General features: G+C 35.3%; 1 protein-coding gene across 4 annotated transcripts in view; it reads left to right on the plus strand.

Annotated features, from left to right (window-relative positions):
• The first annotated feature begins 6,466 nt into the window (after positions 1-6,466).
• LOC131075366 (bHLH transcription factor RHL1) overlaps positions 6,467-26,568 on the plus strand; it is a 41,389-nt gene continuing 21,287 nt past the window's right edge. For 2 of the 4 annotated variants that reach the window (XR_009113198.2, XM_058012196.2), the window contains exons 1-4: positions 6,467-6,765; positions 17,694-17,750; positions 17,860-18,027; positions 18,256-18,321. Coding sequence is in view for 2 of the 4 variants with exons in the window: in XM_058012196.2 (XP_057868179.1) it covers positions 17,860-18,027; positions 18,256-18,321 (234 nt within the window). In the remaining 2 variants the exon portion in view is untranslated. Of the gene's footprint in view, positions 7,060-17,693; positions 17,751-17,859; positions 18,028-18,255; positions 18,322-26,568 lie in introns of all 4 variants that reach the window. The other 2 variants (XR_009113199.2, XM_059216622.1) reach the window with 2 other exon arrangements.

The following is a 26,568-nucleotide window of genomic DNA, read 5'->3' on the forward strand; positions in this document are numbered from 1 at the left end:
GACCCCTCGAATCTCTCACAGTCACTCTACCAATGCAATATGTCTGATCTCTCCCTATCCCTACTCATGAGCGATGCGATTGATATCTCATGGTCCTCCCTTGCATTGGTAGCCATAAGATGTGATATACATCCTCTAGTGTGATGATCGTCTCTCCGATAGGAAGATATAAGGTAGAAGTATTGGGATCCCATCTCTCCATCAAGGCCATCAACATCAGCCCATGAAACTTGATCACCAACATGCAACATATCCAATATAGGCCAACTTTCTAGAGAAGCCTCGACTTGTCCTGAGATAGGTGAGAAATTTGACTCCAAAGATGGTTATATATGTGACCCGAGGTATGCTACCACATGTAGGGTAACTCCTGCATGATATCAAACACATACATCAGTATCATCGTCATCATCACTCATAGCCCCATTTGTGCCACTTGGTGCTCCTTTTCTAAGACCACGACGCCCTGATGGGACCATGATGCCTAGAGGGGACCATGATGCCCTAGTGGGACCATGGTGCCCATCTCGGGTGGTTAGATTTAGGGCCACAGACAACAAATCAACAATCAAATGAAACCAAATCAACAAAGTATTGTTGGCAAGACTACCTCATCTAGCAGGAGGTCCTCTAAGAATGATTGCTTTAGGTTCTCCATCCTCGTGGGCACGCATGGTCATCGACACAATATATTTTTTACTCTATGGGATCCTATTCTACACCCCAAGAAAAAAAAGCGAATAAGACAAATGAATAGTATCTTTGACATTATTTAAAAGGCAATTCTTTTTCACAACCCTAATTTTGCATTTTGCACTTAATCTTTCACATCTTGAGTTAGAGAGCTCTAATTTTTGTACCATTGGTTGCGTTGGAATCATGATTCAAAACTTTATCTTACCAAATGATCCCCCATTATTTTTGATCTTGTATCAAACCTTATTGTGAGCATTTGTCATCAATTTTCCTTCACAATTCAAAGCGGTAAACATGACGCTGTGTTTGAACCTCCTAATTAGCAAGCCGAAATAAGGGGCATATAGCTACCCTCAAATTTCATCACTCTTAGTAAGCATTTTAGGATATTTTGTGATTTCAACTAATAATGTGGTTTTGTATGATGTGGTTCCTAACATTGCACTATAAATAATGTTGGGGGCTTCGTTTGACATTTATGGACATATCCTTTTTCTCATGAATGTTTTCTTTTCTGTACTTTAGCTTGCATATGCATGTAGTGTCATATGACCACTAAAGTAGGGGCTAAATGTAGCATCATAAATTGTACACCCTTAATTAGGTTGTCTAATTCTACGCTTAGTTAGCACTCACCTTAGTGTGTCCCATTGCATTTTGCATTATAGGACTTCATTAGGTATTTACTTAATACATTTAACTAAACCTAAGTCCTCTCTCATTAATTCACACATATAATAAAATTGGGCCCTTGATCCTAAGTGTGCCACTTTTATTATTTAATCATGATTGAATCCTAATCTCACCCTAATTTCAATCTTCAAAGCACTTTTCACATATCTACACATTATGGTTTGAGACCTCGAGCTGGATTCGACATTAGAATCCCGTTATCTCACATCCCTAGAAATTAAAAAAAAAATTGATAGGACCATGTAGTATAGTACCGGTCCCACACTCTTTCCTTGAATTTCGAGAGGATAATTTGACGGTCTTTTCTTGTTCAAATCCTGCTTTGTGTCAAATTATATCAATTCTAGGTCAACTTTTCATCAAATTAAAACCTAGGGTTTCATATTTAAGGTAAGTCTTTTCCCCATTTTAGGGATCCATCTAGCAATTCAAGAGGAGATCCTTGTGGAGCAAAAATGTTGCTTTTAAGTGAAGTTTTAGACCTGTAAATTCATCCATTATCAAGTCTTCATCAACCATGGAAGTTTCAAGAGTCATTAAAGGATAATAAAAAATCACCAACTGTTGATTGGCATGTACCTCTTCCTTAGGATTTGATATGATTTTATGTTGTTCTTATGCCTCTATATCGAGCTTCAAATCTACATCACATTAATTTTTAGACTTACATTATTGCTTTAGATTTGCATCCTAAATGTGATTTAAAGCATTTTCATTTCCATCATTTAGGGTTTACTCTAATACACTTGGATAGAACTCTACTTTGCATTTAGCTTATAGCAATCTTACATACACATAAGATTCAAGAGCACACACACATTTTCAATTATAATACCAGTTATTTGTGGAGGTGGAAATCACCGAAATAAGGGGGTTGACTAAGGCAAACCCCTATATAGTCACAACCCCACCATTTTTCATTTGTAGGTGTAGTTATAAGTGTCTGGCAGAGCGAGAAGTTTTTGGGAGATCTCAGGAAGTAGGTATAGGTTTTCAATCAAAGTTTCAACCTGGTTTTTAGGGACCAGGGCACTTAACACCTTGGACCTCCTTGTTCGGCATCATATTCTCAAGTTAAACTGCATCAAGAGTTAGCCCTCTAGATCACAACTCAATAGACCAAGGTGCCTAACGCCTCGGTTTTGTTAGTTCAACCCCATATTTCATCTACAAGTGCACAATAAAACCCTATTCTCATATATGTGTTCATGGTCTCAATTATGTTAATTGTCTGTTTGTTTCAATGCCTTTATATTTGCTTATCTTTGTACTTTCATTATAGTCTTGCACCCTCCTATACTTTTGTGTATCCTTTTCCATATCAACAAAGGAATAGAAACCCTAGAAGTGTGCCTTGGCTCTCTTTCACAAAAGTTAGTCAAGGACGATCACTCCTCTAGGTGCTCTCGTATTTCAATGCTTGTGTGAAAGTGGTTTTAGGTCCTAATTCTACCTAATTCCATTTTCATCCAAAACAGTTATTTATTTATTTGATTTATTGGGAGGGTGGAAAATGTGTTTAATTAAATATCACGAATTATTTAATTGAGTGTGAACTTTAGTTAAAAGGGAACTAGCATACCTTTTTTTTTCTTTCAAATATGTAATATACATTGAGAGATATAAAATTTTAAAATATCCAATATTCATAAATATAAAATAAATTAAGATTAAAATTAGTAAATATAAACTTAAAAATTAAATATCATCAAAATAATTAAAATTTAAATTGAAAAATAACTTTTAGAATTTGAAATTAATTACAAAGACTAAATATTTTCTTCTTTGTCGTGCTTTACTCTAAATTGCCATTTCCATAATGATTTAGAAAAAGACATATTCTTCTGAGAGGTGTTAATGAAATGCATTAGTTTAGATATTTTCTTAGTAAATTGGTTAATAAATTCATAGTCTTACGAGAATTTAAAACACATGACAATCATGCCATATGGTCTTGGGAAAAGATATATTTACTTACTTTTTTGAGTAAAGCTTATAGTTGTTAAGATAACTAATATAATAAATAAAAGTAATAAAGGAATTAAGAGGGAGTAATTTTATGTTTATTCTAATATCGTGAATAAAGAATGTTTTTTATTTATGGGGAATATTTTTTTATTAAGGATAAAACAGGTTTTGAAGGGACCCAAAACCCTATTTACAAGACACAGTCACAACAACAAGACAGTAAAAAGGCAGCCACCCATCAACAAAAAATCAAAAGAGACCAATAAATGAGAAGAGAGCTAAAATTGTTTAAAGCCTCAGTTTCTTCAGCTTCAATGTGGGACATAGTCAAAGAAATTTAATTGATATCATGAAGATCTTCAACTGATTGATTTACAACAATTTATGGGGAATGTTATTAAGAAAAAATGTAAGAATTTTGGAAAACAAAAAAATCAAGCTTTTAAAGAGAGAAAATATTTATAACCCTAAACGGAAATGACTTGTTTTAAACTTTACCAATTAGCTAATGAGTAAATTTGTCTTTTCTATTTATATGTTACCACTATTAGAAACATTCCTAAATTGAAAATAAAAAGTTGCATTTTCAATTACAACTATAAATGATTCTTTCTAAATAAAAATTGACATTTTGATAGAAAATAGAAATTGACATTTAGAAACACACAACACTTGAATTTTTTTCTAAATTGAATTGCACAAAAAACATCCTTAAATTGAAAATAGAAAGAACTTGCATTTTCAATTACAACTATATAAAAGTTTCCTTCTAAATACAAATTGACAAGGGGATTTTTTAATCCACTATCCAATATGAATGGAGTTGGAATATGTTACTATATCCAATGTGGAAATTCTAACATGTTATTGATTGAAAACTTAATAAAGATAAAATCAAATAACATTAAAATGTTTAGACTAGTGCAAGGATATGTTTTAAAAATATAAAACATGCCATTCCTCTCAACATGAAATTCACTAAATTAATTCTAGGAGAAACTTTTACTAGAGATCTTAGTTTTAAAGAGAAAATAGGAAAATTTGACTTGCTTTCAACTTAAATACAAAAATCTTTTATAAAATCTTCATTAATTTGTACATGAAATATGTAATGATCGTTTATGTACTTAATTACTACTTAAGATGATTGATCTTAGAACATTCACATACATGCGCCTTACATAAAATTACAATTCCATAAATTTGGCTCCATACATATCAATTGTGTATGCTATGTAAATGATGGGTTTCTTCTTTGTCAATCAATGATTTTAGCTCCTAAATATCATCGAGGTAGCAAGAAAGAGTGACCTCATGTTCCCATGCTGCTACTTGAGTGCATTTTTTTGCAGTAAATTAATATTAGTATTGTTAGCAGCAAAATTAAAATGACTACTTAAATAAGTAGCAAAATTAGTAGCTGCATGGGGCCACTAGCTCCACAAATCACTCCTAAAAAAATTGAAGAGTGCCTGCTAGCCAAAATAAGCTAAGCAACTTCATGGGGCCTTGCCCTAATATTTGTCCCAATTTTAAACTTGGTAAGCCACAACTATAATAATCAATGAATCATATTATTTAAAGAATAAAATAACAAGATTAAAATGGAGAGATAACTGATTCTATAGTTAAGTTTCCATCCGAGGGATGATTGCCTCGAGCCCTTGAGTGTAGCAAGTTGTTTTGATCATGAGAGGATTAAGGAAGATGTGCACCTAGTGAGCCTAGATTCCTGTGCTTGTTTGAGGGAATAAAGGAACCACATGGACAAGTGTTCTTGTGTCCCCCTTATTCATAGATTGTGTTTAGAGAATATAGGTCTAATTAAATAATAATATTATTTAATTATTTTAGTCACATGGGTAAGGTGGATAATAGGTGGAAATGATTATTATTTATTTATTTAATTTCTTGCGAGAGGTAGAAAAGGTGTTTAATTAAATATTGTGAATTATTTAATTAAGTGTAAATTTTATGTAAAGGAGAATTATTTAGGTGTCTACAACATTAATATCAAGATGGACATAAATAAGAAGATTACAAATATATTTAATCACAATCAATTTCAAAATTAAATTCATGATTCAATATGAAATCATCTTAGTTGAGGCCAAACCCTTCCTAATTGAAGTAGTTGTGATGATTCAATAGTTAGGGTATTGAAGACAATAGGGAGCATGGAAGTTCATTGTCGACCCAAAATTGTGGCAGGGGAAAAGCTAAATAGAAGGAAAAAACACATAGATGAAACAAAATATGAAAGAGATGAGTAAATCTAGAATTAATATGCAAGAATGATCAAATGTAAATATAGAAATCAAAAGGTATGTGAGAGAGAAAGCCAAAGTAGTGATGTGGACAAAATAACTCGAGAAAATAAAAAAATGTTATGTCAAACAATTCAATCCCACATGTGACCATGAGGAAAAACACTTCATAGAGGCAAATATAAAAAGGAAAGCTAAAGTACTAATAGTTCAATCAAGAACTAGCTCAGACTAATACTAATAATTCAATCAAGAACTAGCTCACACTATCTTAGGTGCAAAACAAGGAGCTAGAAAACACTCAATGCGGAGTGGACTGACAAGGTTTGTTGTTCCCGTACATTAGGGTTGGTGGAAATGCATCACAAATTGTTCGACTTATGAAAACCTTCACAATAAATATGCTAATATTCTAAAAGTTGAATCTTTATGTAAATTGTTTGAAGAGAAACTAATTGAAAAGATAAATATCAATTGACTCTTAGTTTGCTAGTGAAATTGAAAGATTTTCAACGAGCTCACTACAAATAGGGATCATGTCTTGCTAAGTACAAGGTTCCGATATCATAAGGGATGAGGTCGAGATAATGACCCAACCGAATTTGATGGAATGGATACTCCTCAATCCTTAAAATCCTCTATAAAAAAAATGAGAATTAGATATTAAAGTTTTTTTAGATTAGATCTATGTAAAGTTATTCTCAATAGCAAAAAGACTATTTTATCTTTATAGACATCATTTAAAATTTTCATTCATTCATTGGTCGCAGTTGACGTGTTGTGAACTAGAAATATAAGGAACTATTTTAAAGACTATTTTAGAAGATATATACGACTGTTTCAGTTTCCATGTCTTGAAGGAACTGAAATAACCCAAGAGGTCTAGATTCATTCCAGAGAGCTACCCAATTCACGCCAGGCTGGCATGATGTGACATAGAATATGTTCTGATGAATATTCCACTACGAAGTGGAAATTTTGATCCTCTTCTTCCGTAATAAGTTAAATTTCCAATTGGCGGTGCCGTATTTGTATCTGTATCGACTTTTGGGGAAAAGTGACCATTAAAACCCTGGTTCGAGTCTCGCCAACTGACGAAGGCATTGTTCAACCAAAAACTTACAGCGAAACGCGCTTGTCGGTACACTTTTAGCTCCTTACCAGCTATTAACATTCATTCCTGTTTTGATTGTTTTTTTTTAATTTCTTAGGGTAGATGCAGAAGTTTTATTGAGGCCGCTTAGATGAAAACAGTGTATGGGAGCTCAGAACATCAAGCATCCTGAGCGAGTGGGATGCTTTTGAAGATACAAATAGGAGAGGCCCAGCTTAATTTGGAGTTCCTTCTGTGGATTCTTTTCAAGCGTTGATCGTGTCACCATTAATTTTAATTACAAGTTATCCATTTCTTTCTCTTCTTGCCTTTTCCAATAGGGTAAATGTTGAATTCCCTGCCAAATTATGATTTTGCTTTTACAACGTAAACCTTGAAATATCTCGTGGAGGCGAGTCCATATGTGCATAGACACACAGAGACGCGTACACACGTATTTATACGATACATTTGAACGTGATCACGGGTTATTTGGTTATGTATTGTAAGTGTTGGCCGTTAATCCCGTTAAACTGTATCTTTAATGTTTACTGGCTTTCGAGACGTGTCGGATATGGTATACGAAGCTTTTATCCTTTAGTTCACGCTTTTCTTGAGAAGAAGCTCAAGAAGAGTAAGTAGTGCGAGCTTCAGTGTTTTGACTCTAATTCGATCACTCCGAGATACTTTTGTTGTTTAGAAGTCTTCAGTCCGAGACTACGTTGGAATATTTAACTTTTATAGGATGTTATTTGTGACTCCATTTGGGGTTTGGATTCATTATGCTGGAACAGTGTTATTAAATACGGGGGAAGACGTGGTTAGGAGGAACATATATACGTTGTCTTCTGATTAATGTTGAGTGGTTGGCATGCCTTGATATGCAAAATATAAAACTCACTACCACAGGATTTTTCTATCAATAGAATTATTATATACAAGCCATGCAGTGAGGTTGGCTGTTTCAATCTTCTTTTTAAAAGCACCTTGATATTCAGCTGCTATGGCGAGTATTTTTGTTGAGTGAGGTTTCCATAGTTGTAGTGTATCTATCTTTTGCTAGAACTGTAAGTTTCGGTTAGACCGTTCATTGAGAATGTGAGGAAATTGGTGGCTGCAAGTAGTTATAGAGCTCTCTTCAAGTTGTGTTTCATACCTGTAGTTTAGAAAGTGTATCTCAACAGTGTTAGATCTTATATCTTATATGATTTACCATGAACTCCTTGCCTGCAGAGTCAGCAAGTCACTGTATACTCAAATCTTGCTACTATAAAGGTAGGTTTTGATCTTGGTTATCTGTGCCAAGCCCATGAGATCTATGGATGAGAATTTATAACTTGTCTAAGTGATGAGAATTACCCAAACACGGTTATAGATCTTAGAATATGCAATAGAATCATCAAAGACGAGACACAAAAAGATATTACACTGAGGATGCAAGATTAGCAAATAAGTTACTTCTTTATAATTGCAGAACAGGATAAAATACATAAGTGTCTAAAGCTATCAAGGCTGAGAGTGAAAACCCCTGATTAGAAAAGGGGTAGTGCATTCTTTATGATCTACCTCGATTATGATGAAGGTGATACCAGATGCATGGATGCTGATTAGTCTCATGTTTTCTGTGTGCCTATACAAGATGTCTAGTGCAAGTATTAATAGATGGTCTTTATACCTAAGTGCTATGTTTATGTTGTCATGTGTCCAATGTGTATGATCATGTGGAATGTGTGGGTAGGACGTCCCCAAGTATCAAATCCAGATGGTGTCATATCTTGTGGCATGGAGTATGTATGGTGCCAAATGTCAAACATATATGAAACCATTTCCTATGGTATGGAAGCCCACCAAGTGTTGCATGTGTATGGTGATGTTTCTTTTGTAGGAGCTAATGCCATGTGTTGCATACGTATGGTTCGATGCTAGGTAGGCTGAAGCCTAAAGCATATGTGATGGGGCACATGGTTGAAGTGTGTGGAGCATGTGTGGTGTTGCATAATGTTATAGGAACTTCTAGATGTGGTGCATCAAGAATTCTTGAAACTTATGCACTTTCATAGAGTGGTTGAAATTGTTGTGCGCAAAGAAGTCTTGGAGCTTGTATGGTTGTGGAAAATTGTTCAGGTTGGCATGGTTGCATGTGAAATGAAACTTCTAGGTGTGCGTCTATGTGCAAAGTCATCTTGAAATTGTGCTAGCTTGCAAGGGAACATGCAAGGTATGTAAGGAATATTGTTGAATTGGTATGAGGCTATGCTTAGATCATTTGTCCTTCCTCAAGGAGCAATGTTTCTCATTGTGTTCATACAATGTAGGTGCTTACACAAGGTGTAATTGATAGTGAGCGTAATGATCCGAGGTGAGCCAATTGAGTGGTGTGAGTCAATTGGCAATGGAATGGTAGTCTACATGTTGTGTGGATATCATCAATGTTGTGTTACATTTATTTCCCAATTTGGGGAATGCCTAATGAATTACAGAGATGTGGCATAGCACAATTTGACTTTGAATGACTATTTTGGTTACGTCATTTGCTCATTTTTGATGAGTTCTTGAAGCTTGTATAGTTGCACAAAGAGTTGTTGAGATTGATGTGTAAGTGAAGAGTTCTTGGAGCTTGTGTGGTTGTGGAAAATTGTTGGGGTTCACACAGAACCGTGTGAAGCAAAACTAAATCTCCATCTATGTGCAAAGTCATCTTGACAATGTGCTAGCTTGTAAGGGAATGCCCAAGTATGCAAGGAATATTGATGAATTGGTATGAGGCTATGCTTAGGTTCTTCGTCCTTTCTTGAGGAGCAATGACCCTCATTGTGTTCTTCGAGGCACTAAGACAACAATATAGGTGCTTGCACAAGGCGTAATCGACAGTGAGTGCAACGATTCAAGGTGACGCAATTGAGTTGTGTGAGTCAATTGGTGATGGCATGGTAGTCTTCGTGTTTTGTGGATATCATCAATGTTGTGTTACATATATCTACCATTTTGGGGAATGCCTAATGGATTACATAGATGTGGCGTAGTACAATTTGACTTTGAATGACTCCCTTATGGCTAGATCATTTTCCCTTTTTTAATGAACAAATGGTCCCCATTGCAGTTAGTCACGAGTTCTTGGGCGACAGTCGCTAATCAAATACCCTTAGTGTGGATGCTTACAAATGCTAGGGGATGTATGTGTTATCCTTTTACTCTAAACATTGAGAAGGTAAGGTGTGTGCATACTCGTGTTGCCTCTTCAAGGGACATGCCGATACTTCCTATATGTGAGTGGATTGCAGAGAAAATACACATGTACAAGAGCATAAATTTTTTTAAAATGGTGTTACCAATGTTATGATGATGCTAGTTATGGGCTAAGCTAGACAGAATTGTGTAGAGTTGATCTTACAGTTGGTGTAGTGCTTAATGTCAATGTGCAAAGGTGTTTTTATGTAGGGCATGGTTGAGGAAATGATGCACCTGTATGAGGCCTCTTCCATGAAAGTGTTGTTGAAAGAGTTGAACCTATTGCTTTGTTGAACACTATTGAAGTGCACTCATAACACTTTTCGCTTTGACAAGTAAATGTAGGTTGAATTGCTTGACGTAGGGTATAATGGATATGCCTCATTGGTGTTAAATTGTAGCGAGAAGTGTGTAGAGTCTTTGTTGCTTGTGCGACAATCAATGCAACCCAAACTAGTGTCGGGTAGTCTCATCTTTGTTTGGAGGGGACTGATGATGTCGTGGTTGTCCTTGCATAGGCCTTGACCTTCATAGCCCATTCACTTTTGTACCTTGGAGTCAATTTGGTCTGTTTATCAAAATTACTAAAAGAGTATTGCAGGGAATGACATAGGCTTACTAGGTCCTCATTTATCATTGTGTGTGCATCACTAATCTTGACTTATGTGTTTGCGCTTTGATTTGTGTTTATTTAGGCATTTGAATTGTGTGCATTCAAAGCTGAGTCATGCTAGTTTCTCCTCTCTTCGCATGGCTCAAGTACCACTACTCTTGGCTTGAGAAATACCTTCTAGGATAGGGTCAACAAGTCAATTAATGTGTATTGTGAGATTTGTGAGCCACTTTGTTATAAGATTGAAGCTTTTTTCCTCTGATTGGAGAGTATTTTGCAATTGTTGGCTATAGTATTGGAGATGTTGGATCTCCTTGAGTAGGCATCTGTTGTTGTCAAAAGATGCTAAATTTGATCCTTTGAGTTGTGCACCATCTTGCTCGCTTTACCCATGGCTGCAATGGTGAAGGTATGCACATATTTGATATCAAAATAGTGACAAACGATAATTGGTGTGGTATAAATTCAAGCTTTGACACCAATGGTATGTGTTGAGACCAATCTACAACTTATCTAGGTGATGAGAATTGCTTAAACAAGGTTATAGATTGTAGAACATGCAATAGAATCTTAAAAGGCAAGACACACAAAGCTATTACACATTTATAGGATGTGAGATTAGTAAACAAGCTACTTCTATTCAATGGTAGAATAAGAAAATACATAATTGAGAATTCCCATTATCAAAAAATTATTAAATCCTTTTTAATATGGCTAGATTATGATGGAGGTGATACTTCATTTGAAAAACATGTTGATAAAGGTTCGTGTAAGAAGTTGAGTCCACATCAAGGGGAAGTTTTGGACTTAGAAAAAATGTTTAGGTTTGGGATTGCGAATGGAAATTTATACCCATGCAAAATGGGTACACAAGTTGATTTCGAAAACAGGTTCCCATGATCACATGGGTCCCTGTTTACGAAATCAACTTATGGGTACCTGTTTTCGAAATCAACTTATGGGTACCTATTTTCGAAATCAACTTGTGTACCCATTTTGCATGGGTATAAATTTCCATTCGCAATCCCAAACCTAAACATTTTTTCGAAGTCCAAAACTTCCCCTTGATGTGGACTCAACTTCTTACACATGGGTACCTGTTTTTGAAATCAAATTGTGTACCCATTTTGCATGGGTATAAATTTCCATTCGCAATCCCAAACCTAAACATTTTTTCTAAGTCCGAAACTTCCCCGTGATGTGGACTCAACTTCTTACACGAAACGGGTACCCACTTCTAATTATATCATATTTTAAAATGGGTACCTGTTTCTAAGTACATATTCCCGCTCTTTTTTAGAACGGGTATGCGTTTTGGAGTAGGTATGCATTTCATAAAATTTGTAATTTGGAAACCATGTCTCTACCTTTGTTTTAGGCTTGGAAACCTAACGCTTAGCCTTGGACTTGTAAGTACAATGGCATGAAAATATCAAGAAAAAAACTGACTTTACCAATATGGTCGATGACTTTTTTTTTTTGAATTTTTCTATGAAATCAAATATGTAATTTTTTTTTAATAATGGGATTTGGTTTTCTATTTTTTAATTAATTTTTAATGAAATTGGTGTGATGTTCTCATCTATGACCTAATAATGATTAGCAATTATGTGATAAAAGGTGGCAGCCTTGATAGCATCCTCACTTAGCTAGAAGTAAGAAGATAACAATTTTTACATAGTACTAATAGTTAGTTGTATATTTATGTCAATTGTAGCATAGAAACATTGTGGAAAATTGTCTTATTCCATAAGAATTCACAATTTTCCTATCAAAGATCTAGGTAAAGCTTAGAGAGGAAGATGTATTAATGAAGACGAGAGATTAGATATGCTCTTCCCCATTCTCATCAAGGAATGAAGACATTTCTATCAGATAAAGGAAGTTATCATAGGCATCAATCAATATTACTTTGGATTGTTCATATTAATGTTGCATAAGGAGGATCACGTAAGGGTTGATCAAGGATCTACTAATCAGTTATCCAATAGATATCAATCAAATAATATCAAGCATATCAATCATCAAAGGTTGATCATGTTGATCAAAGCAGAATGTCATCAAACATAAGGGAAATCAGTTATCACTACCTAAGCGAAGTCAATCAGTGATTACCATAATGGCAGTGATCATCACTTATTATTGTTTATGTAGAGATTAATGATAATTGGTTAGACAGAAATAACAAATAACAATTGATAAGGAAAGGTGCAATTTGTATAAATAATGAAGTGCTGCGATTAAATAGAATAAGATAATTACAAACAGCGGTTAGTCAATGCTTAAACAAATAATCATTAAGAACGATGTTTCATAAACCGATTGTTATGAGGAGATGCAATCTGCTCACGGAGGGACATGATTAAGAAGAGACATGTCTCTTAATGCAACCATTCCATCATGCAAGATACATAAGGAAGATAGAATTCATTCTACTAATCATCATTGGATTACTTTAGTCTTTTATTTTATTTATGTCCTTATTGGATTGCTCAAGTGCCATTGGCATAAACCAGTTGCATATATGTAAAGTATGAAATCAGGAAGAGCACCATTGTTGCAAGTTTACAAAGATAAATCAGAAACAGCACTATATTGCTGTAAGCGATATCATACACATTTGCATATTCATAAAGGCATATCAGGAGCAGCAGATCACCCATCACTACAAGCGATAGGAAAATATATATATTGTAACATACTTCTTATTGTCATATTAGAGATGGCTACTGATCAGAATATATTACAGCATACTTTTCATTGTCAAATCAGAGACAGCTACCAATCACATCGTTGAATAATTCTGATTGCACAATTCTGATTGTATAATACATATTGTTCAGTAGAAAATAAACTGGATATTAAGATCATCCTTGCACAATTGTCATCAATCATATCAGAGACTGCAGAGATAATCTTAACATTGATTGCATTGCACTAAGTGCAGATGTATAGATCAAAAACATCTTGAATATGCCTAAGTGTTGAATCAGAGATAGCAGTGGTATTGTTCTCATATATCATATACGATCAGATTATAAATGATATCAATTATATAACATAAGAACAAATCTTTTAGAAGTGGTATCATAGACTATTATTCTTACTTCAATTATTGTCATTTTAAGTGTTATTAGAGACTTTAAGGAAAGAAGTCTCTTGCAATTGATTTTTGAAAGTTAATTGTCCCTATTTCCTAAGTTTTAACATAAGGGGACATTACAGGTGGTGTCAGAGCATTGCATTTTGTGGTTATATTGTATTGTTCCTAAAATGGACATTACAGTGGTATCAGAGCATTGTATTTTGTGGTTATATTGCATTGTTCCTAAAATGGGACATTATAATTGGTCCATAAATTTGAAATGTCAGGTGTAACTTTTTTTTTTTTTTTAAGTTATAAAAAAATTATATGACATCAATCTGCACACAATTCTTTACACGATGATTTTTTTATTTTCAAAAAAGGTTTAGTTTAGTTCAAATTATGGTGGCCGTACACCAGGGGTTTATAAAAACAGCAATTAGGGCTATTACAAAATTAAAAAAAATATTTTGTAAAAAATTGTAAAAAAATATTCTCATCAATCTTCAATATAGTACACATATTTTCCCAAAAGGAATTAGATGTAGAGTCGCCAACCCATATATGAAAAGTCGAGAAATATATCAACCAACCTATCTGGGACTTAAATAGGGGAGAATACACTGTAAATGTATCAAATGATTTTGTATTTATCATTGGATATATGTGAGTGAATTTGGCAGAGCTACAGGGGAATTGAGGCATTGGAAGAAGGGGAGGAGAGATTGTGAAATCCAGGTTCCCGAGTCTGCTTGACAAACTTTGTAAAGTTTTTTAAGTAAATGGATGATGCTTTTGTTGGGTTTTTCGATGTCTAACAATGGGTGGGTAAAACTTGGATCTATTGCAGAAAGTGAAACTGTTATACCTGTGCTACAAGCACTTCATTGTACCTCCAGACTACAGCATAACTGACTTAATACTAAATTGTAATGTATTATGCAGGACTTATGATTTATTTTTATGTTATAATAACTTATAAACCTGTTTTGGACTCATTTAATGTGAATAGTTAGAATACGAGATCATGTTTATATATCATTGAATTCAAATTGCACGCTAAACACTCAAAAGATTTAGGATCAATGACATTGTAAACCAATTTTAGGTTTCCCCTTTTTTCTTTAAATTTACAGAGAAATGATCTTTACTGAAAGTCTTGGCGTTTGCTGTAATAGTTTCAAAGTTGTCTTCTTGAGCATTGTTCTGATATTCTCTTACCTAATATCCACAGTTTGTGTAACTTTAAATTTTATTAGGCTTGTAGGATTCTACAGGTAATCATGTTTGTAAAGGACCTTTTATTGACTTGCAGGTATCATTTTTCATCACTGGTGCTTTGGGTCTATCTTCTTGACCCTTATTGAAAAATCCTTAAAACTCTAAAGAGGGGTTAAGAAGATAGACCTGAAATGTAGGCACCAAAATATTAAAAGTATTTTATAAAAAGGATGTTTTAAAAACTCTTCAAAGTTATGAATCTCTTTATATGTGTAGTTCAAAGTCATAGCTTCTCAGTGAGCTTCTATGTCATATCTTGTACTCAGATCCAGAATATTTGTTCTTCTTCTCTCGTAGATTTTGTAAAGGAGTTGTTTTGGAGCTCATTTTTCTTATTTTATCAGAGCTTGATGTGAATACAAAAAAGAACAAGAAGAAAGCATATATTGCTTGCAAAGATATTTTTGGCAATTCGTGGTTATATGAAAATGCAAGGCCCAATGCAAGCATGGTCCTGTGTATAGAACAAGGATAATTCGAAGTATATATGCTGCTATGTTGATTTAAATATGGAGATATATTTATGGTATTACCTTCACAAATGGATGCTTTTGTATAGTAATTTGATATTGTTTTATAAATTTAGGCTTAATTGCATATTATCTTATATTGCAATCTGAAACAAGTTTCGCCATTGTAGTGTTTGAAGCTGAAAAACTATTGTTATTTGTCATCTATGATTTTCAAGTACCACACTTATGTCATTTTCTGGAAAACAGAAATTTCAATTAACTAATCTGCTTGGCACCTCGTCAAAATGCAATATGGAAGAGAGGTCATCCGTTGAACCTCTCGATAGGAGATTAATATATGAGAGTTTGTGTATAATGTGGATGACATGCATTTCTTAGCCTCATGGTTTAGGATAGATGTAACATATACCATGATACATACTTGCAGGGGGGTGCAAGGGGCAAGTCTACTTGTTGAGAGTAATGCTTTCAATCTAATATAGGAGCCTTTGTTTTATTCAGTTCAGTTGAGATTATAATTTGATTTTCATCTGACTGATAGCCATCTTGACCAGACACTGGATATATATTGACAACTGGGATTTGAAATCTGTTCTATCAATGGAGTTGACATTGTTTTAGAGGGATCAAAGATGCAATTCATATCTATCCAAGAATAAGTTTCTTTGCATTTTGTCTTTCCCGAGTGAGTGTAACACAATTTTTGAATTTTCTGATGGATGAGTTTATTCACCAAAGTCTATCTTCTTCATGGGATTGATGGCGTTGCGGATAGATCATCTTTGGAGGTGCTGGAGGACCAGGAAATTGCATCTGTAGTTCAAGTCTCAACAATGACATTAATGCCATTGAGTCATTCAAGTGCAACCCTAAACAGTCAACCTCAAAGTAGAGATGTTCTGAACAGTAGTTCCAATGTTATTGCTGTTGGGAATACACCTTATGTGCTAAATGTAACATTAATTATTAGTCAAACACATCAGAATGACTTTTGGAAACCTGTCATTTCATCTCCTGTAGCAGGCTATGCTCAACATGGTAGCAAACCTGCAGTGGCCAGCAATAAATGCTCAGTGAAGCCAAGAAAAGTTTGTAGCTCTCATTACAGAGACATGGCAAGAATGATACTACTGGGGAATCTGTTATATTACAGTTGGAAACAGCTGTTATGGTGTCTCCACAAGGAGCCTTATTTCCATATATGCTTACTGGATTTGCACTGAGAGCAGCCATTGCAATACTCGATTCTGCTTGTGGAGGAGCTACAGTGAGGAATATAGCATCTGGTTAAGCCACAGGGATGCTAATGCCATCTTTGATGCAACCATGCTGGACTCAATCATATGTGCAAAGTGTGCCACCTGATCCTGCTATTCTTGGACAAGAAGAATTAGAATCAATTCTTGTTCCTAGAGAAGCAACAGCAGGGGAAGTGCTTGTCTTGGCCAAAAGGTCAAGGCAGGTAGAAGAAACAACAGAAATTTAATTTGATTGAATTTATGTATTGATTGGTCCATGGGACTGAGAGATACAATGCACAGAGGACAAGGGGAGTGCAGGCACATATCCCAAGAAAAATGCAAAAACAGAGAGCAAACAATGCAAATAAAGGAAAAGAAAAAGAGAAAAGAACTGCTATAAATTTAAGGGGAAAACAACTTAGTAGTTAGTTATATACCTTGATGTGGCTTAACCAGATGCTGCAGTGAGGAATATAGCATCTGGTTAAGCCACAGGGATGCTAATGTGCCATCTTTGATGCAACCATGCTGGACTCAATCATATGTGCAAAGTGTGCCACCTGTTCCTGCTATTCTTGGACAAGAAGAATTAGAATCAACTCTTGTTCCTAGAGAAGCAACAGCAGGGGAAGTGCTTGTCTTGGCCAAAAGGTCAAGGCAGGTAGAAGAAACAACAGAAATTTAATTTGATTGAATTTATGTATTGATTGGTCCATGGGACTGAGAGATACAATGCACAGAGGACAAGGGGAGTGCAGGCACACATCCCAAGAAAAATGCAAAAACAGAGAGCAAACAATGCAAATAAAGGAAAAGAAAAAGAGAAAAGAACTGCTATAAATTTAAGGGGAAAACAACTTAGTAGTTAGTTATATACCTTGATGTGCATGACTAGTGGATGTAATTGTTGCAAATCTTATAACATAATCTACTCGTCAATAAATAGTTTCTAGATTGTGATCTTTTAATATATCATTTGGATTGGGAAATATATATTTTGCAGACACTTGATGATCTGCAGGGAACTGATTTTAGTTTTTACTAATTACATGCAGGGACAAGCAGATCAGAAATCACCAACATTAATTGGAGGAACACAATCCTATCAGAAGGTATTCAGATTTATGTCATTCTTCTCATATTGTATCATGGTACTTATATTTACTATATGCTAAAACCTTTTCTGAACATGCACTGTTGCAATGCAATGCTGTTTTTCAGATGTTGCAGTCAGACCAAGGAAATGTGTCACAGGAGCATGGAAATCATTCTGCTATTCCTCAACATCAATCAGCAGCAATGACGGGCACTGCTGCCAATGGAGGTGCAAGACAACGCGTGAGGGCTCGTCGAGGTCAAGCTACTGATCCACATAGTATAGCTGAGCGGGTCAGAAAATGTTCCCATTTCAAGCATTGTTACAGAATCCTCGTAATGTGTATGTACATGGGCTTCTTTTGCAGTGGTTTACATAGCCATAGAGAGTTTTGGTAGCCATGGGGAAATAATTGGCAAATAAGAATGGGTGTGTTGAAAAAAAAGGATTGGGTGAGTTTCTGTTGAGGTGTTGTTGATCTTGATGAGGGATGCCTGCTGATAATTGTTTTGTACTTGCAGCTCCGAAGGGAAAGGATTGCAGAAAGAATGAAGGCTTTGCAGGAACTTGTTCCAAATTCTAATAAGGTATTCTGGGGCAACTAAATGCTGATTAGTAAGTACAGCTGGATTGAAACAACTGTTTAAATATGTAGATGGTATTTTTTGAATCCGTATGTTAAAAAATTCTCTTAAGTTATCATTGCATTTTTACAGGATATCATCTCGATTTCTTAGCTTTCATTTCAGTAAGCATTGAAATAGTATGTTCTGATTTTTTCCAGATTGATTAGGATGTTCCTATGGAAATTTTACGATTAAATGCAGCTATTTAAAAGGTGAAAGAAAATCAAAATTGTTTTCATATGCAAAAAGTGTAGTCTTACTTGAGGATATTTTCATGCTTTGCAAGAGATGTTTTTTTCCCTTCTATGGAAGTATTCATTTAAATGGAAAAATGGATTTTGGAAGAGTTTTATTACGTATTGGTAATTTTGTAGCATTTACTTAGTTATTTCAGGCAATTTTATATACTTTTTTTTCTGTGTTGTGAGATCATATTATTCTATTGCAGATACTATGGAATGATACTGGGAATTTTGTTTGAAAATTAGTCTTTTCATTTATATTAAGCCTCCCATTTTGGACATAAAATATTTTGCGATTCTGTGAACATTTTAAGCGTTTTATTTCTTTTTCAAATTTTGATATGGATAGATGATTATGTGCAGACTTGAGCTATTACTTAGAGAAAATCCATTTATTAACCATATATGCTGTTTATAAGGCTGCTCAATGTTTAAAAATTAAAACCCTTCTTTGAATAGGTGATTATATTCAAAATATCTGAAGCTATTGTGTTAAGGATTATGGCTTCAGCTGTCTTTGAATGGACAATTTGAAAGCTTATATGCCATAAAATGCAGACTTTAGTTGTCAAAACAGGTGGCATGTCATCTTCTGATGAAAGATGCAAATACTTTTTATTATTCAATATGAATAAATACATGCTTAGACCAGTAAACTAAATTGAAGAACAGTGAATTTTATTATCTAAAAGGAACTGATCAGAATTGAAATTGGATGATCGATGGCACCCAATCACAGTTTAATATAACAGTCGGCAAAACTTAATGGCACACCTGGATATGTGCTAACCAACTTATTAGCTGCATGACAAAAGGGGCCTATTGAACTCTTATTGGATCTGCTATAGCCTTTTTTACTTTTTCAATTTGTGTGTCACACAGCTGGTTATTTGCTCTGAGAAATATTTGGTATTTTTAAACATATAGGGATTAACATGGTTTCAAATAGAACGGGGAACAGTTTTTACTGTCTGAAGTATGTATGCTGTGGAGTTTACTTGATATCATAGGTGCTGGCTGGATGTTATGTATTCATAGTTGATTTTTAGAAATGACACAGTCTGAAGAGCAGATTAGTTAGACTATTTAAGAGTTCTCATCTGTCAATGAGAATTATCAGAGATGTTAATTTTAAGGTACAAATGGTCCAAAAATACTATTAGAAGAAAAAACAAAGCACAAAAGGAAATGCAATCAGGAAATTGTATGTAGAAGGTTTGAAATAAAGTTTTCTGTTCGTCATTTTGTTGAAAATGGAGGGCTATAATTCTATTTAAAATAGGTCCAGCTTTTTTTGTAGCACATGCTGGTTTAAAGTTTAAACTCAGTTGAAAACAGTGATTGTTTGTTGTATACAATGTGGTCTGATCTTCTTTTCCTTATCACTTCACTTATTCTACAATGTGGTCTGATCTGTAATAGTGAATGTTATGTTGATAGTGGTGCACGTGCAAATAATTATTTTCTTGGCATATTTAGGTTAAAGCTGTGTCTTTGTTCATGTTGTGTATAAAACCTCAACTTTTACATCAGGACATTAATGGACAACGAATGGGCCAACAAATTTTGATGCTAACAGTTGTGACAAACATGTCACAACTCACATTCCTACACATGGTCATGTGAACCAGAACTGTTGGAACTGTTAAAATTTTAGGGTTTTATGATTGATTTATGCCTTTGAATTTTAGAAAAACCTGAAGTCTTTAAATGCTCAAATCTTGTAATTTCAAAGTGGCTTGTTATAACCGGTCAATAGCCTTTTAAAGTTACGACCTAGGGATGCTTTTGTCATGAAATAACCGGCCCCATGTGTATGATCTAAACCCAGTCGATATTGTGTATCGACTACTTTCATTGATCTTTACTATAATAGATAATGTGTATCGATTTAATGATGCTTGTGTTATCATCATTCTAACATACCGATTCGGAATCGGTTTTGTTAATGAATTATAAACTACCGATTAGGAATCGGTTTTGTTAATGGATTATAAACTACCGATTATGAATCGGTATGATGTTTGCAATGATTAATGAATGGACATATCGGTGGAGAGACATGTCTTCACACGTGTGGAGACATGTCTATCCATCGATATGTCTCCTCACCCATATATATATAATCCACGATAGATCGGTGAAAGGTTGTACAACAATCTATCAGTGCAAGCCTTTGAAGATTGATCTCAGTCTCAACACTCAGCAATATTTGTGATATAATCAGCAACACTTGAAGTATTATCAACACTTGGCAAATCAACATACTTTGTGGACATACTATCTTCCCCTTATACTTGCAGCAACCTGCAAGATTCGTAGGTTAGTGAGAGCATCATTTGTGAGACAATAAAATTAAAAGATACCTCTATTTCTATCTACTAAGAAATCTAATCTACTTTAACATTCACGTGCTATTTTCAAAATGACATAAGTGTTCTCCACTTTCCCGCACTAGTCAATGAAAGTTAGGATTAGCCCTTTCAGGCTAGCGGGGTAACTCTTATGTGATTTCTGCTGTGTTCTTATGTTTATAACTTAGGGTTCCCTACGTTCCCGTGAGGGCTAATCCCTTAACCCCTTAGCCCTTGTGGGCTAGTGGGGGAGTCAATGAAGCGGTTAATGTTGAAGGTGGTATTGCCTCCCGCCTCCCCGCAACAGTTATCAAGTCAATGGTGAAGACCTCGCGGGATAGTGGGATGACAGAGGTGTGATAGCGCAGTTGATCTAAATGGTTATCCCACGGCCCCACTAGCTGGTGGATGTAGATAAAGAAGACATTATGGGTATGTGGGGCAGTCAGAGGAAATGTTACATGGTAAAGGATGAAGAGTCCTTGTGCTCCCACAGGTTAGCCAGGTGGAAATAGAGTAAGATAGTGGGTGAGTGGGAGTATGCCACGTGTCTTGTGGGTTAGGTGTAGAAATGAAAGGGTTTGAGCTCCGTGTCCTTGCAAGGAACTTTAAGTGGTGCCCATATAACCCATAGGCTTGCAAGAAGCGAAGAAAAAGATGTCTTGCTAGCATGGAAAGAAAAGATGAGTAATTGAGTCAAATGAAGTTGACGTGATCGTGATCGTCAATCCGATTTCAATCAACGACATAGATTAAAAAAAAAACTACACGACTATTAGATTAATGAGTTGTTCGCATGATTTGAAAATTAACGAAGAAAAGATTGCGATAGATGGATACTCGTGCAAATAAATGCCAAAGTAATCTATGATTTTCATTCATTTTGCATTCAAGAGGTGAATTCAAGCTGCTTTGTGTTCATGAAGGCGATTCTTTGTATCTTCGAGGGTTTTCATGAAGTGCCCTGTCCTTCTTTGTAGGTGATATAAGGTGAAAATCTTGTTTTCCTTGCTAGAATTGTAGATTGGAGTCATTGAATTAGCTGAATTACAAACCCTAGTCAGCTTTATTTGGCAAAAATGAGTAGAAGTAGTCAAGTGTCTAGCCCTAGTGAGAAAAAGAGGCCCTTGCAGATATCTTGAAGGACTCAAACATGGATGGAAACAAAAAGTTGTTTAGGGATTCTTGTGCTAGGTGTGGTGATGCTATAATTCCGCTTTCTGGGTGGAATTGTTCAAGACTTCAAGTACTTCTATGGAAATAGAGATAAGGATGTCTCAATATCAAACCCTTGGACTTATGACTTGGGTAAGTTGGTTGTTCCAAATTTGTTTGTGGACTTGGACCTTGTTTGGGTTATGGAAAAACTATACAACATTGTTGCCAAAGCTATTAGAAAAAATGATGGTTCACCATTGGTAGTAGTGGATAAAATGGCAACCATAGATGCTTTCATGTTGACCAGACAAGCCCTTATGTAGATTGATTTTGAGAAACTTAAGGAAGATTACAAGAAGCATCAGAGAACTTTAACGTATGGTGAAATTCCAATATATAGGAAGAAAGAGTGGGGAAATAGGTGAATGGATATCCCTATGAACGAGGAAGAACCCTTTTAGGTCACCAATTTTGAGGGATACTTTGTCAGAACTTACCATGCATTGTGTCAAGTTTTGGGGCAAGACAGTGAAGATAGGATTTCTATTGAGTTAATGTGCATGGCCATGAGGATTCAAAACCCCGACGTGAACATTGAATTTGACTTTGCCTCTTATATTTTTAAGGAGTTGCCTGAGGGATTGTTGAGAATAAGGGGGAATGATAGAGAAATCACTTTCAAGTGCTACTCCCTCTTGTGTCATGTGATTATGTATCAGAATAGGTTTGCATGGGATGGAAAGTTGAAGTTGCAGGTGGTTGATAATCGGAATAGGAGACAACCAGTGTAGTGTTGGACCTATGTATGGGACATGAAGTGCCCAAATGCAGATTTGTTACATTTCATCACAATTGTTTGTGATGAATATAATGGGCTGGTTTGGATTGTTTCCTGAGAGGTTACCCCCTAAAATTGTGATGTTGTTGAGACCAAAAAAAGGAGACCAAACAAAGGTCATACCCATAATTTTGGTGATTAGTTCATTTATTCTGATTATACCATCTTCAGATTATATATGTTCCTCCTAGGTTTGCATTCTTAGAATTTATGTGACAGATAATGTGGATTGAAAAGGAGTGTATGGACAGACAGAAGAAGGGCACCTTTTTGCCCAGTTGCACCAAATATTCTGATTTTTCTGTTGGACCTGATGTATTGGAACAGATTTATAATCATTTGAAGACTAGGTATAATTTGAAGTCTGGTGTTGTAAGGGCATTTGATCCCAAAGGATATGCTAATTGGTTCCGAACGGAACATTTGAAATGAACAAGTTATCAACATGAGGTTTACCATGAGGAGGATGTGATAAAGAATTGTTCTAACATGAGATAAGTTCTCCAAAGAAGGAAGAAATTCTTAATTTTGATAAAGAAAGAGAAGGAGAGAAAGGAGCTGGATCCTAATTTCTCTGGTTTTTATGCAATCGAAAAAGATCCCATCAAAAGAATAAATCTCATCAGTGACAATTTTGAGAAGTTGTATGGAAAATTCTGAATGGAAGAGGAAAGACCGACTTATGTGCCTCCTAAACTGCAAACACTCAGAGCCACAGGCATTGGAATGGTTGAGCCAGATGCTCAGTCTGCACAAGTGTCACCACCTAGCCCACCACAACAACCACCTTCAAAGAGGCAAAGGATTGATGATCAACCTCCCCTTGTGCAGTATTCCACAACTGAAGAAGAGGTGAAAGATACAGAAGAAGTAGCAGAAATTATGTGTCAGCTTGGTGCAGAGGAAGAGGTTGATCAACCTTTGAGGTCACCACCAAAGGAAGATAATAAAGCCCAAGTACCTGAGGACATAATAGATATGCATGGGCCTACTCTTGTAGGGCAAGTAGATGATGAAAGGGTGATTGCATCCCGCCCAATTCATGGCAGATGATGACTTCATAAAGTCTCCTAAGTTCAAATGTTTTTGGATCAAGTTGACAATGAAAGAATACTAGGAGGTGGTGGAAACAAACAAGTTGGGAAAGGAAGAGTCTAAGCATTCCACTTTTAAGGAAATGAATTTTGATGAGATTCATGTAAGTCCTAGTGAAGCTAGGAAAATGGTACAGAATTGTGGCATGTTGCTAATTCCAAATTGGGATCCGCAACAAATATTTCTACTCGATTAGGTTAGAAGTCAAGATGATACTGTTTTTGTTGCTGAGTTTGACACTGAACAAGGTATTATGGGATTGGGTTATAATCCCAAAATTGAAACATTAGCTTACTGGGAATCTGCTCCAAGGACTCAGAAGCGACAATTTTTGCAGGTTATCCAGGAAATGAGAGGAAATGCCATGATAAGAACATTGAAAGATACATTGGCATTGGAAGCTTTAACCAGGACTCTTCGTGCAACAATGTTTAGTCAAGCTGCTGCAAGGAACTTGCAAGAAGAAGTGGAGAAGTTGAAGAAAGGTCAAATTGAAATGAATGAAGCATATAATAAGTTGTATATGGATAATGTCAGATTGAGGAAGGGTTTAGTATCAAGTGATATCCCACCTGCTTCAGTTTTAGACATTGTTGTTTATCAGCGTCCCACTGCCATTGCTTCATCTACTACTTTTGTTTACAGTTGGTCAAGTGGATGCTATGAAAGAAATGGGGTAGATAGAATGGATAAGTTAGAAGAAGCTCTAGTAAGAGGGAAGATAGGAACTAAGAATCAGGTCATAACAGTATTGGAGAAGATCTTCATATACAGGTTGAATAGCATTATAAGTAAATTGGAGGATGTTTATAACAGTTATTAGGTTTTATTGCAAGCTTTGGATCAATGTAAATTGAACGCTCCCATCCTGAAGCCCATGTATTAAAGGTGGCAGCCTAAGTTTCATGCTCTATCAACATTGTGTTTGGCTACACAACACAATCCAAATGCTACACCAAGCTTGAAGCCAGTAGAGAAGATGATCAAAATGGTAATTGATGGATTCCAGTTATACTGGGAGCAGAACAAAGGATAAAATCCAAGATTGACTTCTTCCACACCTTTCAACATTGGTCAATTCCAGAAATATTGGATAATCATAAGGATTTACAAATCAAAAGTCTGGAAGATTGGAAGGAGGAGTTCCATCAAGTTTTACCTATGTTGCTGTTGCAATTAAATGATGGAAATTAGGCGAATGTGCAGATTTTCAACTTCACTTTAGATAGGATAATTGCAGTGGAGACAGGGTACATTAAGTTCATTGTTGAGGCTAGGGCTGTATTGGATAACAGATGGAGAGATCACTTGGCTCGTGCAACAACTTCAGGATTATCAATGGCCAAATGAATATACTATTTTCTAGTGGCATCAGAAGTAGTGCACCTCATCGGAGTGAACAATGGAGTAGAAAAGTGAAGTTTATCTTGGATTATACTTAATAATATGTAGAGCCTTGTCAGACCTATGAGTCACGAGTGTCTACTGCTATGAAAAGAAAATGAAGTCTATCCAATTTAAATTTCAATCCAATATCAGATTTCAGTGCCTTGGTCATTTCGACCATTTTATTGACATTTGCCAATTTCTTTCTTATTTGTTGGTTTGTTCCTAGCCAACCATTTTAAATGCAAGCTGTATCAATGTTGGATTTCTTGTTTCTCATGCAGCCTTAAGCTTTCCAAGTTTTCCCTCCATCAATGTAAATGGTTTTTGTCTTTTGTGCAAGAAAAGATGCCTTTGGCATATTTGTGTCTAGCTTAAAGTCAGAGAAGATATTTGCAGAATGTTTATGTATTCATGTAACAGTTTCAGTCATTTTGAAAAGTAAAGAAAATATTATGAAATTGTCTCCCAATTGTTCTCCCAAATTTCAGATAAATCAAATATATCAAATATTTTTCTGGTTTGTCATTACAATTTCCTTGTAATTGTGTAATGTGTGCGTGAGATTCTTTTAATGAGAGAATTAAATTCTATGCGCACATTGCTGTTGGTTTGAGAGGATAATGGGGATCTGTAAGTAGAATTTTGTAGTGATATGCACGGACATATTTATGTAATTCATAAATGCTAAAGTTTAAATGATTATTATTAACTCTGTTGCATGAATATATTCATGGTTTGTCTCTTGACTCCATACCCTAGGATTTGAGCACTGATCTGTTGATATGTTCATATTAGGTTCAGAAACAATTCAAATTGATAAATCCTTTTTAATTTCCTATTCTTAGGGGTAGTTTAGCTTAAAGTTTGTTCTCAATTGTGCAATTATAGATAAATAACCATGAATGGAGCTAGTTCAAGGTTGGATTATGTTGCTATGGTTAAGATTTATTGAGAACTATCTGCTTAATTACAATATTTGCTAGCATTTGCATAAAATTATAAAATATTGTAAAGGGTGACCCCCTTTGGTTTAATAGAGCCAGAATTGGAGGAGATTTTCCATCCTTTGATTGAATCTTGTTAGTTGGCCACTAACCCAGAGATCTGTTGATTGAAATAGGCTACTTCACAG

Source organism: Cryptomeria japonica, chromosome 2 (genome assembly GCF_030272615.1).
Source record: "Cryptomeria japonica chromosome 2, Sugi_1.0, whole genome shotgun sequence".
Classification (NCBI taxonomy): Eukaryota; Viridiplantae; Streptophyta; class Pinopsida; order Cupressales; family Cupressaceae; genus Cryptomeria; species Cryptomeria japonica.